The following is a 21,405-nucleotide window of genomic DNA, read 5'->3' on the forward strand; positions in this document are numbered from 1 at the left end:
ACCCCACTGATTTGGCCCCCTCTGGCCTGTGAAGCAGGCAATACATGTATTTCTAAGACAGCCAGAATCTGACAGCATGCATTTGGGATGTGGTTCCTGAGATGTATTGTGGATCAAAGTGGTTTTTTGTCCTACAGATAGGCCAAGGAACATCTGATTTGATGCTTGTTTTTGGCTTTTCCCCTTCCCCATTTTAACCACATTTCCATAAAATATATCTATTAGCAGAGTGAAAACTTTACTCTTTATAAATGCTTTATAAATGTAGGAAGAAATGCAGCTTGGAAGCATGTGTGTGGCCCATTAAATATTAAGAATAAAGTTCATCTGTTTACATCCAACAAAAGTTTGTTTGTTTGGATTTTTTGTTGTTTTCCTTAGTGGAGATGCATGAGGCACTCTGGAGAAAATGAATACTGCAGTGTCATTAAGAGCTATAAGCACCTCTCCATGGACCTATCTGACTTGGGTTCAGGTTCAGAGCTTAAACATCCAATATTGTATCCTGACTGATGCATTAGTAACATAGTTAACTTTTCAGCTATGTGCTGTCCTGGATCCCTGAGCAGAATGACCACTTGCCATATAGCAGCGAACCAGGAATCAGGATTAAAAGATTGTATTTCCAACTCTGCTACTGACTTATCATGTACCCTTAACCTACTTCATCACTGTGTGCATTTGTAAAAACAGGGTAACAAGTTACCTGTTGTTGGGGCATATTGAGAATGAATGTCGGTAAAGATTCTCTGACTTCAGGTGGTATGGAAGTGCAAAGTATTATTATTGAAGTGCAAAAGAATATCTGATTTGCAAAACCATCTAAAATAAAACATCTGTCAGCAATTTTAGAGAAGAGTAACAGGAAATGAGACTGTAAAACAAAGCAAGTCAATTTCTATTCAAGCAGCCTTAGTGTTTTACATTTTCTTTTTAATGATCTCTTTCCTGATGGAATATTTTCTTTTCCTTGAGCCAGATATTTGGGAACAATGTGACAGATGTTGCGGTTTCTCATGGAATGCTGATTGTGATGTATAGCGTGGGTCTGGTCAGGCTCTATAGTTTCCAGTCTATCTCTGAGCAGGTAATGGAGCATGGAATTTGACACACAACCTACTATACTTTGAGGAAATTGATTGTTATTAATTTAGCACTGTATATGAATATGACACTTTATCATAGGAGAAATGCACCAAACAAAGGTTAGAAGCCATGCTGTAAGAAAATTACAGTCTAAGGTATGAATGGGCACACTACCTTACTAAACAATTCTAATAGCATTATTCTCAAATTGTGAAATGTACGTAGAGTGGGCACTGACATAAATAGAGATCTTACTCAGACACCACATAGAGACAACTTACCAAAACGAGTATCTACAGACTGTTACATGTCATGTCTGTTGTAACAGGAAGAAGTATTGAGGTTGGAAACCAATGGTCAAGGAAGACTCCTTGATATAAAATGGAATCAGAGAGAGTCTAGGAATAATATTCCCAGATTTAAATTTTGAAAAAATCAGTTGTAGAGCTGAAAGTGAATTTAAATTCTTTCAGCCAAAAAAAAAAAAAAAAAATCTACTAGTACTTAGAAAACAAGATTTTAGGTTTAAATGAACCATTTGAGTAATGCAGTAAAACTGAACAGAAAATGTGTACATCAATAAAACCAATTTGTTTTGCTTTATTTTAGTTCACAGAGCAGCAATTTGATTTGGGATGCAAATACAACTGGAATGGTAAAGTTGGAATTGTAGGAAAGTATCCATTTGGCCTTCCTTGTAACATTAAAATAACAGGTATTTTATCTTTGCGTTATCAAGACTGATGGCTGTTATGTTTTATCTGTGGATCTTTCACTGCTGGCAAGAACATTTAAAACTGCTGTGTGTCGTGTTGTAGTGTACCTCTACTTTTAGTTGGGTATTCATATTATAATTCAGAAAGTTTTCTATTTTACTTCCAAACTCAAGAATTTACTAAATAGGACTTCTACAGAAAGTTAGAACAGGAACAAAACTGCTTCAGAAACTCTAAAAACTGTGCATAAACAGGAATCCCTTCACCTACCAGTGTAAAGCAGCCACTTCTGGGATGGAACGCGATAGCTGTTAAACTGCACACAGAAAAGCTACACAATGGTTTGGGCCCTACCAAATTCATGGTCCATTTTGGTCAATTTCATGGTCATTGGATTTTTTAAATAATAAATTTAATGATTTCAGCTATTTAAATCTGAACTTTCACAGTATTGTAATTGTAGGGGTCCTGACGCAAAAAGGAGTTGTCAGGGGGGTTGCAAGGTTATTGTAGGGGGGATTGCGGTACTGTTACCCTTACTTCTGCACTGCTGCTGGGGGCAGCTGGAGAGCAGTGGCTGCTGGCCAGGATCCCAGCTCTGAAGGCAGACACACCGCCAGCAGCAGCACGGAAGTAAGGATGGCATGGTACAGTATTGCCACCCTTATTTCTGCACTGCTGCTGGCAGGGTACTGCCTTCAGAGCTGGACACCTGGCCAACAGCTGCTGCTGTCTGGCCTCCCAGCTCTGAAGGCAGCGCAGAAGTAAGGGTGGCAATACCTCAATCCCCCTAAAATAACCGTACAACCCCCCTACAACTCCCTTTTGGGTCAGGACACCCAATTTGAGAAATACTGGTCTCCCTTGTGAAATCTGTGTAGTATAGGGTAAAAGCACACAAAAGACCAGTTTTCACGGTCCGTGATGTGTTTTTCCTGGCTGTGAATTTGGTAGGGCCTAACAATGGTATAACATAGGAAGTGAGAAACAGATTACTGTATCTAATCTAAACTGCAGGGAGAACTCAAGGGGACAGAATGTAATTTATCCAAATTGCAGTTTGACCATTCTAGCTGTCCACAGTGTGTCAGTCACATTGAGCTTAATTCTAAGTGAAAAACTAAGCTATTTTAGAAAATAACTCTTATGTCCAGCTTACAAACATGGTATTCTGTTGTATTACATTTTGTGTGTGTACAGTTCTCAGATATAAAAGGCTTCTTTACACCAGTGCATCTGAAATCAGAATCTTAAGGTGGGTCCCAAGCCCAGGCCTTCCATCTCAGCACATTAATTGTTTTTTCTCTAATTAAAAAAAATCTAGACGTTTTCCTCCCCACCCCTGCAAAAGTAGGAGCCTCCTACATTAATATTTGGCACAAAAGTGCTAAGCAGTTGCTAGCTCCCACTGCTGCCAAATATGCACTTAGAATACCAATTTTAGGCTCCCTTTTAAAAAAAATCTTGGGCTTTTTGTACTCAATATTTTAACAAATGATTTTCCATATAAAAAGTCCACTGAATGCATCTGATGAAGTGAGCTGTAGCTCACGAAAGCTTATGCTCAAATAAATTTGTTAGTCTTTAAGGTGCCACAAGTACTCCTTTTCTTTTTTCATATAAAAAGTACATTTACATTAATTTTTATTGAACAATTTCACATAGTAATAGCAGACAGAACAATCCAGATACTTCAGCCTAATGCAAGTAATTCACAAAGATACAATATAGAGCTAGATAATAATCTAAAGCTTTAATTATGTAACATCATATGAAAACAAGAAATGAGACCATACAATGATCATTGGCTTAAGTTCTGCAAAGGAGAGGGAGTTTAGGAACTCTCTCTTCAGTTTCCTCTCTGATGTAGTATACTAAACCATAACTTAATGTTGGATGCCCTGTTGAGAATAGGCCTGTGAGAGTTTTGAAAGGCAGCTTATATTAGATACATTGCCACGGCTTATGGATCATTAGAGTTTTGGATCATGAGTTTTAGAGACAAAGTAAAAGAAAAAGAAACCTTTTTGATCTTGAACTTTATTCAAGAACAGTTTGTGGTTAGGACATTTTCAGCTTCTGATGAACATTGACTATAGCTGCTGTTTGGAGATAGTTACCATCCTGTGGTTTTTGAGTTTTCTTTTATGAGTGAGATGGCTGACTTAAACTGTACAGTGATATTTAGTGCTTCCATGAAGAAGCAGCTGATCTTTTTGAAGACTACAGAGTCTAAACTTGTACTTGTTGAAACTTAACTGTTTGGGATGCTATGTGAAGCCTTGAAAGCTATGGGGACTTGAAATCTTGTATTTTTCCACAGAAAAACCACATCCTGGGCAGAAGCAACACACACTTCCTAGCATTGCTCTGCAAGGGTAGCCCTGACCTGGAGAGACCATCTCTACAGATGACAGGGTAGAGTAGTCTCCATGTGTATTCAGTTCTTGGCCTCTCTTCCAAGACTAACAAAAACATAGGTGATATGGACACCTATCCAAGAGGAACTGCACAGAGATCAATAATTTAGTGCACATAGGTCACCAAACAGCTGTTGGCTGGTAATGATTTTCACGTACTACTGACCCTGGCCAAATCTGAAAGAGGAAAAGGCACCTATCTAAAAGGTCCAGAACTTTAAAATGCTATTTCCTGTTTACTCCCCCCCCAAAACAAACATTTATTATGAGAGTATTTGGTAGTTTCATAAAAATGGAGAGGAAAATCTCATTCATTATTTTTCCACATTTAGAACAAATATACTAGTACCGCCAGGAGCAAATCAGGCTTTGCATTTAGAGGATACTGGAATATTTTGTGGAAATGAACTAAAGAGGCTCAAATAGTGATTGAAAATAGATATTTCTAGAAGGTATTCTAATAGACAGTGGACTGCTGGGTAATGGGAGAAAGCAACACATAAGAAAGAAAGGAGAGGTGGGAGATAGTGACAGCGGTTGCTGTGATTTTGGCGTCTGATCTTTAAAACTGTTGGCAAAAGACAACATAAGTGTAAAAAGAGAAACTTGAGAAGCCTATACTTTCTACAGCTGTTGTGGCATAAAAATGGGCTCAGAGTTAGTAATTTAGTCCATCCCCCTGAACTTTTTCAGGGTTCTTAGTAGTAAATGCTTTTATAAAGAAAATAATCAGCCTGTCAGGGAATGAGGTTTTCCTCTAATTTTTTAACCAATTCTGTTTGCTATCAACCCTCCGCCAGTGCATCTAATATACCACATATTGCACTTTTCCCTCAGAGACATCATTTTTTATTAACCCTACCTTACTAAATCTTGCTTAGAATCTCCCTTTTTTACTAAATATTAGATCAGAGGTAGTCGTCTTCACTTCCTGTCCTAACCTACAGGCTGCAGCTAAACAGCTGCCACTTTCCACCTCAGATGTGGCTTCATTTCCATGATAGATAAAGCGACTCCTCTCAGAATAGCTGGCTGAGCACTTTGGGATCTTGAGATGCATGGGGATCGGGAGCACTAGCTAAATATAAGTTCAGGTATTGGATGCAGTCAGACTACTTCAGGCTGTAATTTTGTCCAGTCTCATAAGTTAAGCAGCATAAAACCAGGTCAGAATTTGGCTGAGACATCTACGGAAAGCTCAAGGTGCTGAAAGAAGTACTGTGGCTGATTCAGTTGGTGGCATTTTTTCCCTAAAGCAGCATGTAACCAATGCCCCAGCACAGCACAAGAGGGCACTTTACTGCTTTAAATTCAGTCTTTCGAAGGAGGCATCGAACTGAAGTCATAACCAGTTCTTGTCATTAAAAGTACCACAGTATACTTTACAAAAGCAGAGATGTGGGCCTTCTTGCTCTGGCCAAACTCCAGCTTGGGTAATTACATTCCACCTATTTCAATTCCCCTTGTAATTTCAAATAGTCTTTACTTCCTGTGAGATTGTTTTGTAGTATTGCAATGTGCTGTTAAACAGGGCTGTTTTTCAGCCTAAAAGTTGGGTCCATGTTAGTGGCTGTAGAAATTATTTGTAGAATGCTAGTTAGTAAAGGTTTGTAAAGTTTTCTGGTATCCATTTAGATTAAAGTTGCTATGTAAATTCCTTCTCCCATTGTTGCACGGAGGATTTATATGAGTAGCTTATTAATACTGAATGTAACTTGCTCCACATGAGCTGAAGGGAGAAATAGATTCCTTTTGCCATTTACTGCACTGAGTCCTAAGATTTTCTATTTGTAAAATTTATAAATGCAGCTGCAGATCCATTGATTGTGATTCCCCCATTGTTTTCTTGAGCGATATGTGGAGGGGAAATATTAAAGTTCAGACATTTTCTTGCACATAATGCCACTTTGCTAGGTAGAAGTTAGTTGCCCATCTGTATTGTATTTCTGTGTGCACAATGACATTAAACACTGTAATGAGTTTTTAGAAGTTCTCAAGAATGAATAATTTAATTAGAATTCTATGGACCAATGGAATTATGAGGCTGTTAATAATGATCTTAACATTACACAATGTTTACAGATACCCCACCTTTGCTATTTGAAGTGTCTTCTCTGGAGAACTCATTTCAGATTGGAGGATACCCTTGGCATTACATCATCACACCTAACAGGAAAAAGCATAAAGGAGTCTTCCATATTTGTGCTCTGAAAGACAATGCTTTGGTAAATATTCACATAGCAGCCTCACTCACCCTACCATCTGAGTAACACTTGGAGCAATAAAGATTTTAATTCTCTCCTACAATGCCCTTTTAATGTATTGATTGCCCCCTCGCCAGAGAGTGCCATACTTAATGGGCTGCATCTATAGCCCAGCAGTGCTGCTTCTGATATTGCCAAAAGAATCAACACAAAGCAATGGAAATATTTTCTTCCCAGCAGTGTTGCTTCTGGTGCCTCCTACCTTCCCCTGCACACATAGCATTACTTCCTTTGTGTTCCCAACTCAACAGTGATGGGTTGAGCTGAGTCTTGCCGATACCCTGCATGGTGCCATGTTGTTTCCCACTGTCTACAACCATTTTACAAATAAGCTGCTTTATTATTTGGTGTCTGATCCTTCTACTCCTGGGTGAATTCTGCGCCACTGTGCACATACTGAATTTATGTGCCTCACAGAATTTTTTTCCCCTGCAGAAATACATTCTGTTGGAATGTGGCTGCAGTTATGCCTTCCACCCATCAGGGGCCGCAGTGGTGCCAGAACAGAGCAGCCGCTCCCAGGCCAGCCCCAGATGCTGCTGCATTCCTCACAGTGCCTGCTCCGGGGCCAGGTTAGGTGGCTAGGGGGATGGACAGCATTGGGCACATGAGGATTCTGGGGACGGGATCACAGACTGGGCTTCATAAGGGCTAATGGTGCGGAGACAGACTGGGGCAGGGACTGAATGGGAGTGGGGGTGCAAGGACACATGCGGACAGGGTAGGGAGATGGCTGAATGGGAGTGCAGGGACCCATTGGGACAGAGAGGGGGTACAGGGACACATAGGGATGACGGTGAGGGGGCTGTCTGAGTGGGTGCAGGGCAACACGGGGATGGGGGAGAAGGGGATGGCTGAGTGGGGGTGCAGGGCCACATGTGGGCAGGGACATACGTGCCTTACTGAATAGGAGAGGCTAGGGATCAGCCAGGGTCTGCAAGGGGAAGGCTCCCTAACAGTCCCTCCCCGAACCCTCAAAAATCTGTTATATACTTCTCCCACTCACACCCAACAACCCTCCAAGTTCACAACCAGACTCCTTCCCAGCAATTACGTCCCTCTCCCTCAGCTCCTCTGTTACCCCAATTCCCCAAAGCCTCTGCACGGCTTCTGAGGGGGTATGAGAAGTACAGTTCTGTATTGTAGTTTAAATAAATTACTCAGAGTTCTGCATTAATATGCCTAGTAAGGAATCTATTTGTCAAAAAACATTTTCTGAATCTTTTTTGTTGTCTGTATTTTACAGACATACTTGCTGACAGGTATTTTGAAATAAATTACCAAAACAATTGAAACTGGTATGATTATATTGTATAATTTTGACAAATAAAATATGCAGAATTTTAAAATATTGTGCGCAGAATTCCCCCCAGGCGTATCCTCCTTTTGTGGTTTCTCTTTCAAAATGTTTTTGAACACTATGTTTATAATTGTGTCCTTTGTTAAAAAGTTGTATTATCCACCATTTCGTCATTTGCATGAGCTCACTTTTTCAGACTTTATTTTGGCTTCCTTGTTCAGGCTAAAAACACGTCTATAATATTGGCCTGCCAGTTTAGGATTCTTCAAGTACCAAGTTTCTCGTCTAGGCGTGTCCCCATCTCTTAGTCTGTTGAGACCAATGTCCCTTCCTTCCTGTCTCTTTTAATATCAGAATATACAGGTCTTCAGCCTCATGGTGAAGTACAGCTGTACAAAATGTGGTGCTTTTGCTTCACAGGTCTCAGGCAAACCTCTTGCCCTGGCTTTATTTTGTGTGAGTTCACACCCACAAAAGTTTGTTACAAATTAACTCAGAACAAAACTCTGCCAAAATGCCTGAATTTTGCCTGGTTTGAGGCTGAAATCATAAACCGTCCCAAGTTCACAGACCTCAGTAAGCTTTTCCACATACCTGCCCAGGTCTTGGGTTTGTTGTAAACCTCAATGCTTGTATAAAAGCTTTTCGTAGGTCTCATCCCAAGTCAAAGCTCACTTTGTTTTGAATTGGTGAAGTGCTTGCAGGCTAGGTCTTTAATTTTCAACGTGTAGTTTCAGGAGAACTAGGAACAGGTCTAATCATGTTAAAAGCATTGTTCATTAGATACTAAACAATGTTACAACCCAGTGTGATGGAATTTCTTTCAGTCTTGGTGTTCCATAAGGGTTTGCTTATTCCCCTTACTGATTCAGCTCCATTGCTGCTTCAACTTTTTGTAGTGTCTATATGGTTCTACCCAGTACTGTAAACGCTCAGATGCAGATGGGAGGGAGCTGAGCTTTTCCAGTTTAATCAGATCTAAATATAATCATTCAAAGCCTTCTCTTCCACCTTCAGGCAAAAAATGGCATACAGGATATGAAGTGCTGTTCATTAGAACCCGACTGGATATATTTCCATCCAGATACTTCAGGCAGAATAATCCATGTGGGACCAAATTTGATAAAGTAAGTATGAGCACTAATTTTTTTCAGAGTTTGTTGTTTTCATTAAAGAGGCTACAGGATAACATCTTATTAGCATTCTGATTTTGGGAGATGGCTAAGAGTTAGGGTAATTATGGAGTTCCAGGAGCAATGCCATTGTTAATTTGTGTAGTGTCAGAAAAACATCTGTAAAAATGACATCATGTAGTTTTTTTTACAAATTCTCTTTTTTTCTGACCTCCACATAAACTTGCACATTAAATAATTAACATTATATACAGTTACAGACAGGCAAGCTGGATCCTTCATGATACATGAGGTAGAAAGAACTCCGCTTACTCTTCCATGAGAGAGTGCATGTGTATATAACCAGAGAATACAATTGGCTTGATAAATAGGGATGAGACTAACAGCACTTGCAGCCTTAGGGTGTTATGATCCCAATTGTAACTATAAAAATGACTCCATCTCAGATATGTTTGCTTGTTTTCTTAACATGTTTTTTGGTACTATAAGCAATAGAGAGGCAGTGCAATTAGGAAAAACAAGCTGGATTAAGTTCTGCCTTATATATCCTCCCAGAACGCGACATTCTTTTCAAAGACTCTACTACTAGTGATGATAAAAGAATCCAGAAAAACCAGGGTTTAATTTTTAGACACTAGGTTGAGTCTAGAGCAGGGGCAGGCAAACTTTTTGGCCTGAGGGCCACATCGGGTTTCAAAAATTGTATGGAGGGCTGGTTAGGGGAGGCGGTGTCTCCCCAAACAGCCAGGCATGGCCTAGCCCCCGCCTCCTATCCGACCCACCCCCTGCTTCTCGCCCCCAATTGCTCCCCCGGGACTCCTGCCCCTCCAACCCCCACCCCGTCCCCTGATGGGCCCCCGGGAGTCCTACCCCATCCACCACCCCCTGCTCCCTGTCCCCTGACCACCCTTGGCTGCCCCATCCAGCCCTCCCTCATTCCTGACTTGCCCCCCGGAACCTCTGCCCCATCCAACCACCCCTTCTCCCTGTCCCCTGACCACCCCCCGGAACCCCTGACCACCCCCCGCTAACCCATCCAAACCCCCCCTCCTTCCTGACTGCCCCCCCCGGGACCCCTGCCTCATCCAACCCCCCCTGTTCCCCACCCTCTGACTGCCCCGACCCCTATTCACACCCCTACCCCCTGACCACCCTCCCCGAACTCCCCTGCCCGCTATCCACACACACCTGCCCCCTTACCGCACTGCCTGGAGCACCGGTGGCTGGCGGCACTACAGCCGTGCTGCTCAGAGCACCGAGTCAGGCTGCGACTCTGCATCTGCGCTGCCCAGCCGCCCAGAGCATTGTGGCCGGCGACACAGCGTGCTGAGGCTGCGGGGGAAGGAGGACAGTGGGGAAGGGGCCGGGAGCGAGCCTCCTGGGCCAGGAGCTCAGGGGCCGGGCAGGAGGGTCCCGCAGGCCGTAGTTTGGCCACCTCTGGTCTAAAGCACTACTAAAGGGCCATCTGCCAGAAAAGGAGCATTCTGGGAAAGGCTCCTGTACAAAGAGTGAACCCATAGTTATACTTAATAGTGCTCTTTAGAGAGAATAAGCTGTAATTCTTGTGTATGAAATAGCTCTGAAAAAAATAGTAAAAATAGCTGTGATTTTGCTTACATAGGAAAATTTCTTTAATTTGTATTTTCCTAGTCTATGTAACAATCCAGATGCTTTTTAAGAATTCCAGCTTCCACTATTACAAGTTCATTCACATGCCTTAAGAATAAACCTTTGAGACCCAAACCCCTTTCTGGGTGCATAAGCTTTGATCAACTAATGCTGTGCATTTTCTGTTTCCTACCAGCAGATTTAACCTGTTAAAATAAAACAAATCTGACTTTATCATTCAGACCATTGACCTTTCTCTACTGTCCTGCAGTCCTCGCTTGCCATTGATTTCCTCTCTGTACCTCACCCCGAAGTTCATTATGGGAATTTTATTCCAAAGTTTGCAGGTTTTTTGGCTTTGCACTGAAATGGCACTTTTAAGCGTAAGCAGAAAATTAACACCTGAGGGAGCCAAGTAAGGAATCAGGCCAGATTTGCTCTTCCAGTGCCACCTGAAAAGAGTGGAACTGGGCCAAATTTTATCCCCGCCACTACTTTTAAGATGATGTACAAATGAGCCCAGCACATCTTTCAGTCATTTTACTTCTCCTTCCTGACCCGTCAATTTTAAATTTTGTACATCCTAGGATGTCAACTCTAGAATATGCACAGTTTGATTTGAATGTCTCATCTTCTCAGCATACATTCAAATACTCAGTGACAAGCCCATGATACCTTACTTCCTAGCCCAAATATTCCCAGACTGTTCCCCCACCATGGTGAGCATGCAATCACTTTCTGATACTCCTACCATGTTCTACTGACAGACTGATACAGACCTCATTCCGTTCAGCTAAAAGATCTGAGGCCCAAGCCCAGACTGCAAGAGAATGGATTTGGGATAGGGTGGGCGGGAAAGAGGACAGAACAATGTCTTTCTTTTAACAGTGAAAATTATGGTTATTAAACTGAACACACTGTAAACAAGCGGCCTTCCTTGAGGCAGCCCTGCTAGTGGTCCCTTGCCTCAGTTTCTCTCTTCAGTTCCCAGTAAGTCCACATGAGCTTTTTCTCTAGTCCCTCCTATAGCTTATTAGCCAAAACAGTGCAAAAGTCCCAAACCAAATGTCCCACAGCATAGTCACATCAACCCTGTTCAAGTAATCTTTGAGCCCTGGCTTCATTCTCCCCATCCTGGTGTCTTCTACCAGATGTGGACTCCTGGAATCCTCCTCTGACCCTCCACCCCAGCCCTTTCTTCTGGGGCACAACCCACTCTTCCTAGGGGGAATTCTCACAGTCTCTCCACTGGTTCGTCTGGGACCCAGCTCTCTGGCAAGGAGACATCAGCCCGTAAGCCTCTCTGGCTTAGCGGCAGCAGGCATTTCCCACTGCTGTTCCTCTGGTCTTCAGCCCTCTCCTGCCCAGCCCTCTCCTTACCAGCAAACCGCCCTTGCTGCTCTCTCCAAGAAACCACCTTCTTTCTGGCAACTCTCATCTCCGAGTCTTCTGCCAACAGCCCAATGGCTCTCACCAGGCCTCTTAGAGTTCCTCAAGTGCTGCCCCACCCTATTAATTAGCCCAGCTGGAGCACCTGGACTGGAACAGGAGCACTGAGCCCATTTTCACTTAAAGGGCCAGCTACCCTGTTATACACACCAATGACAATCATCTTATTCCATACATTTTTTCCCCCAAATAGAAGATGTATTTTAAGGAGACTGCATAAGTGCTGGTTCTGAAACTTTAATTGATCATTTCTTGACTTTTTAGAGTTTAAAATTTCAGCTCTCTATAAAATGATGTAACAAAGCTTTCTCCCTCCCCCCAAAGAAATAAATTTTCAAACTTAATATTATCACTGCAGATATACTTCTGGGGAGGTTAATTTCTGTTGCTTGAATGTATTTTAAAAGTTACATACATGCATTGAAGCACAAAATGTTTTGTCACCTCCCACAATTATACAGTAGTTCATATCATAGAAGACATTTTTATTTACATTGATCTACATTTTAATTTTAAAAATATTTTGAAAACAGGATGAGAACTAAATTTTGTCTGAGGGAAAATATAGTCAAGGTTGTAGTTCTGAAGCCTATTTTGGGAAATATCTAAACAACAAAGGCAGATTTCACTCTGTTATTTCCTGTAAGGGGGGGTTACTAAATAGACTAAATTCTACTTCTGTATTTTCCCCTTTTCCATAAATGTTACGTTACTGTGGCTCATTTTTCAAATTTTAAGATAATTCATTTTATGAATAAAATTCGGCATATTTCTGTAGAGAATTACTGTTCTCTAAAGGCTAGTATGGCTTATTTTCTGTTATGGAGTGATCACTATTTGTTTTGTGGTAGTGCCTAAAAGCCCTATTAGAGGATCATTGTACTAGGCAATGAATACACAAATATCTCACCCCGAAAGAACTACAGTCTTAGTAATCATATGTTGCTTCCATCAGTGGATCCTGAGCTGGTTCAACAGCTTTGTAAACGTGTAGGAAGAAGTGTAAAACACTGATAACTAGCAATGGACCCAAACTAAAAGCTCATATCTAAGCCCTCTTCTGAACTTTGGGAGAAGTCAGATCCAAATTTCAACTGTGCAACTCATAGCTATTCCTGAGGTTCTCTCAAAGGAAAACTTGCATATTGAGTGGCCTCAGTAGTATGCATTATGGAATGTTAAAGTTTAGTGACATAATTATGACCAGTCCTCCCCTACATGACTCCAACTTAGGCTGAGAAGTAGTAGGCCAAAGAATTACCACCAACCTATAGCACCTGGACAATTTATAAACCAACCAGCATCAGGAATTCTAGAAGAAACATGTGCAGACTTCCACATGGTGGATGTGAGCAACAGTAGAATTTAATAAGGAAACATATTGTATATTCTAGAAATGATGTGCTAATCAGATGTAATAAAATTGCACAGATAAATGTGTTACAGTAATAACATCTTTCAAATGTGGTATATATTTACCCTGTACTGTATTTGAAAGAAGTTATGACTGTAACTTGTCTGTACTATTTTAGTACATCTGGTTTTAGAAATCACAGCATGTTAGATTTTAACATGACTTATTTTATATCTTTTTTTTTTTTTTAAAGAGTCTTGAAGCTGAAAGAAATTGAAAATAATAAATACCAGCAGGAAATTGCAGAAGATTTTGTCATCATGGCCAACAGGCAGAACAATGTGAGACTACAGCAGGAAATTCTTAATACAAACAATATATTTTACTTTTGCACGATTATATAGCATATGTAGGTGATTCATATGCATATGTATATCAGTGTATGGTGTGGGCCTGATCCAAAGCCTACTGAAAGACACTTTGACTTCAGCAGTCTTTGCATCAGTCCCGTGTGAGAAGAATTTCAAAGACAATTATATTTTTGGGGTCTCTCACTGAAACCTTCTGTCAGTTTTTAGGTTCTTGGCATCTGTTGTGGTGAACAATGCAAATAGTTGCCTGGGGTGTGAACCTTAAGACACACACAGAGACGGATTGCTTTGGCAAGGAGGTGTCATAATTGTATGCAAATTTGATAGCAATGAAGTTCAAATGGCTGAAAAATGTCAAGCCTGGTGAAAACAAACATTTGTGACACAAACCACAAAAATCAAATGGAAATGCTAAAAAGACCAGACCCCACTCTGGTGCATGTTGGTGAAAAACCTTTGATGACACTGCTGTAGCTTGGAACTGTAGTTTACTTCAGCAGAAACTTGTAGGGTTTTTCATAGTTTATGAATACTGAGTCCCTTGCAGTCACTGACACTGCTTTTGAAGTTCCCCCATAAATAAAAATGTGTGTATTTAAAAATATACATAATGTCAATAGTAAAACTCCCATTAGTAGGGGCAGGAGTAGCCCCAAGTGCACGCCTTTTCTTTTCCTTTTCCCAGGATTTTGTTTAGGGAGGATGATCTTGGCTTGGGAATAGGAATCAAGAGATGTGAGTTCTAATTCTGCCACAACCTTCTCTTGTGACCTTCCTTAGCCAAGACACTAAGGGCCCAATTCTGAGAGGTGATGAGGATTCTCAACTCCTATTGATGTCCAGTGGGAATTGAGGACACTCATCACATTCAGGATCAAGCTCTTAATGCTGCTATGCTCCCATTTTCTCAACTATGTAATGGGGATAATAGCACCTACCTCACAGGAGTGTTGCAAGAATATATTAATGTTTGTAAATCACTTTGAAAAAGTAGAAGTAATGTGGTAAAGATGGTGGTTTAATAAGAACACAAGAATAGCCACACTGGGTCAGATCAATGATCCATCTAGCCCAGTATCCTGTCTTCTGACAGCAGGCAGTGCCAGACCCTTCAGAGGGAATGAACAGGCAATTATCAATTGATCCACATCATCTAATCCCAGCTTCTGGCAATCAGAAGCTAAAGGATACCCAGAGCTTGGGGCTGCATCCCTTGATTTTTTTTATTGGAAGTCTCCTTTTACTCACCAGTGTACCTATTTGCTAAATTAAGGGTCTTCCATATGAGCTGGATTGCTGCCTTATTATTTGTACCTTGATAGATTATTTATGTAGGCCACATAGGCACAACTCAATTAACTTGAAGGTGGTTGTGCACAGCCAGGTGCAGGATTGGAACCTAAATTGCTGGCTTGACTTCAATATTTCTAACTAACCCAGTTTTTCTGTAGAAACTGTAATTACCTCAAGTCACTAAAAAATACTCCAATCAACAAAAATAATTAAATCAACAAGATTACACAATCTTTGTGCTAGAATTTCTACAGTGAAATTAGGTTCACTGGCATATCAAGGGATAAAATAGAGGAAGAACAGGATAGCGGGGGAAATCTTTAAAGATGTGAAAAATATTCCTATTTTCTCTGCAGGGAGTGGGGAACAAAATAGTTTTAAAGGAGGAAAAGCAGTTTAGTGCTGTCTTTTCTACCTTTTATTATATTATATATTTATATAGTTTTAACTGCAAACAATTCTAAAATGCTTCACCAACCATATGGCAGGGATCATCTGTGACGGATTGGGTCACAGAGACCCCCTTGGGACTGCCACCTGACGTGCTGAGAGTACCTCTGCTCCCGTTTTTCCTGGCAGCTTGGGACTTCAGTACCCTGTCTTGTTGAACCAGACACGTTAGCCTGCTGCAAACACAGACCCAGGTCTGAACCACATCCCCCAAAAGCTGCAGGCTTAACTGAAAACAGTTTAAGAAGTGCTCCTGTCTCCAGCACCCAGATACCCAGGTCCCAATGGGATACAAACCCCAAATAAATCTGTTTTACTCTGTATAAAACTTATAAAGGGTAAACTCACAAATTGTCCACCCTCTATAACACTGATAAAGAGATAAGCACAGCTGTTTGCTCCCCCAGGAATTACTTACTTACTCTGAATTAATTTATAAGCAAAAAGTGATTTTATTAAATATAAAAAGTAGGATTTAAGTGGTTCCAAGTAATAACAGACAGAACAAAGTAAATTACCAAGCAAAATAAAACTAAAACATGCAAGTCTAAACCTAATACAGTAAGAAACTGATTACAGATGAAACCTCACCCTCAGAGATGTTCCAATAAGTTTCTTTCACAGACTAGACTCCTTTCTAGTCTGGGCCCAATCCTTTCCCCTGGTACAGTCCCTTGTTCCAGTTCAGGTGGTAGCTAGGGGATTTCTCATGACTGCCGCCCCCTTGGTTCCATTCCACCTCCTTATATATCTTTTGTACAAGGCAGGAATCCTTTGTCCCTCTCTGGGTTCCCACCCCTTCTTTTAGATGGAAAAGCACCAGGTTAAAGATGGATTCCAGTTCAGGTGACATGATCACATGTCACTGTAAGACTTCATTACCCACTTGCCAGCACACACTAGACAGGAAGACTTACAAGTAAACAGCCATTTACAACCAATTTAAAAGCGTTACCAAATTTCATATAAAATGAATATACTACTAAAAAAGTATACGCATCCTATATTATTACCTGCCACGCAGACACACTCTCTCTCTCTCTCTCTCCTTTTTTAAATTCTGTCTCAGGCGAACAACTCAGTAACTGTAACCGCTTCTGGCCGAGTGGTGAAAAAGCGTTTTAACGTGCTGGATGATGACCCAGAACAAGAGGTAACTGTGATACAGTGAGCTAAAAAGGACTAAAAGATTGGCCAAGGAGTTGAGACATCAAGAGATATCTCTCCTTACAAGTGCAGTCGCTGGATCTTTTAGCTATATTAAGCTCTACATTCATTCTTTATCACCACACTTCTGCTGCCTTCATTCCCCTCCCTTTGCTTTCTTCTCATCTTTATCTCTTTCTTCTTCTTTGTTGCTACTGGTGCCTGAAAGAGTCTTCCTCATGTAAGGACTGATCCTACTCCCATTGAAATCAATGGCAAAACACTTAGTGACTTAAGTGGTATGAGATCAAATCCTTAATGTGAAAAATGACAACCATTCAGATCACGCCTTAAAACATTTCTACTGACACTTTTCAGCAGTAAATACAAAGAAACAAAATTTTAAATTATATTTTTGCTTTGAGACTGGATCGTCTGATCCCCAGACTCTGGTGTGTTGTGTCTGAACTACATTGTCTCCCCACTTTACTGTAGTATGTGAACTCAAGCCAGGGACCGGACCATCTCTTCCTCTGCTCTGTACAACACCGAGCACACACTGATACATTATTGACTGTGAACAAAAATACTCTGTCACTTGTCACTCATGAAATTTTTCTTTGTTTTCAATAAAATTGAACAGTTTAAAAAACAGTGGATGGTGATGGGAACTCCTGTGACATCACAATTCAGGTGTAAGCTGCAATGTGGCTATATAGAATCATAGGACTAGAAGGGACCCCAGGAGGTCATCCTATCCAGTCCCCTTCACTCATGACAGGACTAAATATAATCTAGATCATCCCTGACTGGTGTTTGTCTAACCTGCTCTTAAAAATTTCCAGTGATGGAGATTCCACAACCTCCCTAGGCAATTTATTCCAGTGGTTAACTGGAATATGATAAGTGTGCTAGAACGCTACAGAGCAGGTCTGATCCAGATCCTCAGATTAACCATGATGTATCCTTCCTGCTTGCTGATTTCTTTCCAGTTTTATTTCTTCTGTGTTTCATTTACTCAGTCTTTGCATTTTGTTTCAACTTGGACAAGAAACTAGTATGGGAATTACTAGTTCACTAGGCTGGAGCTTGTTTCCCGCACCCCCTGCTCATAGTCTTGAAGTGCAGAAAAAGAGGTGAAAATCTTCACATAGTCTTCTTTTTCATTTTGTTTGTTTGTATTCATTTTATTTTACCCTGGATATAAATACATTATAGTCTTGAAGACTAGAAGAATGTTCAGGCCTGCTGTGACTTTGCCACTCCTAAGTAATGCAGCCATTAAAAACAGGGAGGGTGGGGGAGCGGCGGAAGGGAGAGTGAGACTAGTGGTTGAATCCCCCAGGATTCAATGTAAGACTTTTTGCTAGATCATTCTAGCTAAAGTGCTTCAGCTAAACCTCCCTTCTTCCTAGTCTTCTCTTCCCAACCCCACAAAGGTAAGTAAGGAATGAGCCAGAAGACTTTCTCCAGTTATCTGAACAGCGCTTTTCTAAAATACGACTGTTATATCCACAGTTAAAGACAGGACCCTATATGCTATTAGTTAGATAACATGGGTTATCAGATGAATAACATTTGGATAGTTTAGGCTACACTGTTATGAAAAGAGGTCTGAAGCATCTAACTGGCCAATTAAAGTTCTGAGTGTTTAGGTACCCATGTAACTGCATAGTTCACCACTCTTTGGTCAGGTTAGCCTACCTTAAATTTTGATGCCAATAGATCCTGACTAGAGGAGTTATTCAACCATCTTGGTAAATTGCAGGGAAATTATTTAAGGTGTTTTTTTTAATTGAATATTTTCAAAGTAAAAACACTACATTGCTAAGGTCTTCATGTAGTGTTTGAAAAACATTTTTTTAGCTCTCAGCTAGGACTCAGCTGATATTCACACTGAAATGAGAATTCTAATGCCTCAATTTCTGGCAACCATTTCCACTCTTGTTGCCATGGAAATGGATACCAGCTCAGTGAAAACAGGGTATGTTTTTACATAGCCCTTAAAGCTTGGAGTTAATGTATATTCATTTATAATCAACAGAATAACAATTACAAAGAAGACACTTCAGTAGTCAGAACTCCACAGATTTTGTTCCTGGTATTGAGCTTTATGCTCTGAACTATGTGGAAAATACATTTCCTTGGATGTAGACAGGAGAAGAGCAAAAGAGTCATTTAGCGTATGTCTCCGCGGCAACCAGGAGCCAGCCTCCCAGCCTGGTCTGCAGACTTGCAGTAGCACTCCAAAAATAGCGGTGTAGACCATGCTTACTCACATGTGTTGATAACAGCTTGTCTAAACCCGTCCTTCCCCCATCATAAACTGGAGCTGCTGACTGTGTATGGATGTAGAGGTATGTAACTTTAAAGAGAGGATACAGGAGTTTTTGTGATTTATATTACCCTCGTAAATTTCTCAAATCTCACGGCCTAGATGTTGACAACAGGTTTAAGTCATACTGCTGCTAATGTGTATAAGCAAAGGGCACTGAAGTGAAGTGATGCCTTACTTCCTCTCCCTCTTGTTGTTTACAGTATTCTGTTTTACATTTCCTATATGGTGTATGTAAAACCCTTACACTCATGCACTGAGACAGTACAGGACCTTATTTTCTCTTCTCCCCCTCATACGGGGGCTCTGCTGAAATGCACTGAATAGTTTGTGGTTGGAAAGATGCCTATAGCTTACTATCTGGATGGCAAAGATTTTCCTGATGAATGATAGCAGATCTGTGAACTGGGATACCTTCCATTTCTTTCCTTTCCCCTTCTGAAAAAAAATATGTAAAGTTTTTTTTAAAATAACTGTAAAAGTCTATTTATTAACTGGTCAATTTGAGATTTTGTTTTTTCATAAGACTTTCAAAATTGTGGACTATGAAGATGAGCTGGATTTGTTATCTGTTGTGGCAGTTACTCAGATAGGAGCTGATGGGAAAGCTCACCTTGACTTTCACTGTAATGAACATGGGATTCTACTTAAGAGTATTCCTTTAGTGGAGTCTTGGGATGTGGTGAGTATAATCCACTGAATTCAGTTTACATTAACATTCCCCTGTATCCACTTGACACACTGCTTTGCATCCAAGTAACTGTTCTGTTCAAATTTTTGAGTCAGATGTACAATACAACTCCCACTGGCAATTCCCATGTATAGTATCTGTGGCAAAAATTACTTTATTGAATTTCCAAGTATTCTGTGATACAGTAGTTCATTTATCTGAAAATCCCCATAATCTTAAATCAGGATTTCCCTCAATGTGCATCAGTTGCATTGAAAAATGTATCTTTTGACAGTTATAAAATGCTTATCAATCTAAGCCTTGATCCCACAAACACTTGTATGTGTGCTTAACTTTATAACCTTTGAGCAGTCCGACAGATGGCAGTGGAACTTCTAATGTGCACAAAATTAAGTATGGGCCTAACTGTATGGGAATTTAGGTATTTAGACACCTAACTGCTATTTATTTTAATGGGAGTTGGGTTCCTAAATACCTTTGAAGATGTGGACCATGGTTTCTAAACACTGTCCTTGCTTTATCTGAAAGACCAATTATCCATATATGCTTGTGTTATGTGTACTAGGAAAATGAACAGTGTTCTGCTGTAATTTTTTAATCAGTTCTAGGGAAGTCTTATTTACATGGTACTTACACCAGCCTCTGGGAAATGAAGCGGTCATTCAAAATTATTTTCTCATTGCAGACTTACAATCACGAAGTTTACTTTGACAGAGACATTGTGTTACATATAGAACAAAAGCCTAACAGGATCTTCATCTGTTATCTTTACCAAATGTTCTGTGATAGTGCAGAGGAAGATGAACATTCAAGCCTTGAAAAAGCGGAGAAAGGTTTCTGTAAAAAAAGGGGAGAGAATTTTTGAACGTTTTTAAGAGAGAAAGACCTTCTGCATAGGCTTCACTGTACACAATATCCACAGACTTTGTCTCTTTGGACTAGTCAAATATTATGTTTCAACCACTGTGTGTTAAAATGTATATTTTCAGCTTAAATATTTGTATTGTCAGGGTTTTTTAATTTCTCTTTTGCATATGAAGATAGTCATTGTATATATTTTCATAGACCAGAATTTAACTTCATTTATTTGCCTTTTACTTTTGCTATTGATTATGGCTACTGATTATGATATTGTAACACAAATAATGATCATATTTATTGCCCTTGTCCACCAACCAACCTGATTTAAATACTGGGTATCAGGCATAAGGACTTGAACTTACTGACATCCATACTTTTACTTATGCTTAGATCTTCTCTTGCAACTTTCTTTTAATTAGTCTATATTGTAGTAAATAAAAATTTTAGGATAAAATTATATATAGAATCAAAATGGCAGAGTTGTCATCAAGCTATTTAGACATGAGGGAACCATGACCTGCTGTGAATCCTACTTGACAGTGTAAAAACACTTAAGGGTTTTTTTTTAAATGACGTGTCTAGTAATTAACCTAACCTACTTATCCTTCCTTCCTTCCCTCTTTGTGAAACCCACCAATTTGATGATCTCTTCCTATGTCACAGTCCAGAAATTTTTAAATCTGAGCCAGAGGCGTCAAACACCAAGCCTCTTTGATGCACTGCTGTATCCCGTGTGGCATATTGAGATTATGCAGAATGTAAGCATTCCTTTCTAAAAAACAGCAAGTGTCTCGGCCTCATGACTGCAACAAAAGCTTTCCAAATATGAGCCACAAACACCCTAAAATAGTGGCTCTGGGAGAAGTGAACTCCCCTCCCCTAAGTCATCTCTCAGGAGTGTTAATTCTCAATCCTGATAATTATACGT

At 40.4% G+C, this 21,405-nt stretch overlaps 1 protein-coding gene across 4 annotated transcripts in view; it reads left to right on the forward strand.

Moving 5' to 3' along the window:
* Positions 1–20,931, forward strand: part of DCAF17 (DDB1 and CUL4 associated factor 17) — a 38,729-nt gene extending 17,798 nt beyond the window's left edge. For 2 of the 4 annotated variants that reach the window (XM_073305813.1, XM_073305814.1), the window contains exons 8-15: positions 980–1,087; positions 1,696–1,801; positions 6,305–6,447; positions 8,804–8,913; positions 13,584–13,671; positions 16,514–16,597; positions 19,452–19,607; positions 20,302–20,931. In XM_073305813.1, coding sequence (XP_073161914.1) covers positions 980–1,087; positions 1,696–1,801; positions 6,305–6,447; positions 8,804–8,913; positions 13,584–13,671; positions 16,514–16,597; positions 19,452–19,607; positions 20,302–20,481 — 975 coding nt within the window. In that variant the 3' untranslated portion in view covers positions 20,482–20,931. Of the gene's footprint in view, positions 1–979; positions 1,088–1,695; positions 1,802–6,304; positions 6,448–8,803; positions 8,914–13,583; positions 13,672–16,513; positions 18,948–19,451; positions 19,608–20,301 lie in introns of those variants that run through there. The other 2 variants (XM_073305815.1, XR_012154288.1) reach the window with 2 other exon arrangements.
* Positions 20,932–21,405: the final 474 nt, after the last annotated feature.

The sequence above is a fragment of the Lepidochelys kempii genome, chromosome 11 (genome assembly GCF_965140265.1).
Source record: "Lepidochelys kempii isolate rLepKem1 chromosome 11, rLepKem1.hap2, whole genome shotgun sequence".
NCBI classification, from domain to species: domain Eukaryota; kingdom Metazoa; phylum Chordata; order Testudines; family Cheloniidae; genus Lepidochelys; species Lepidochelys kempii.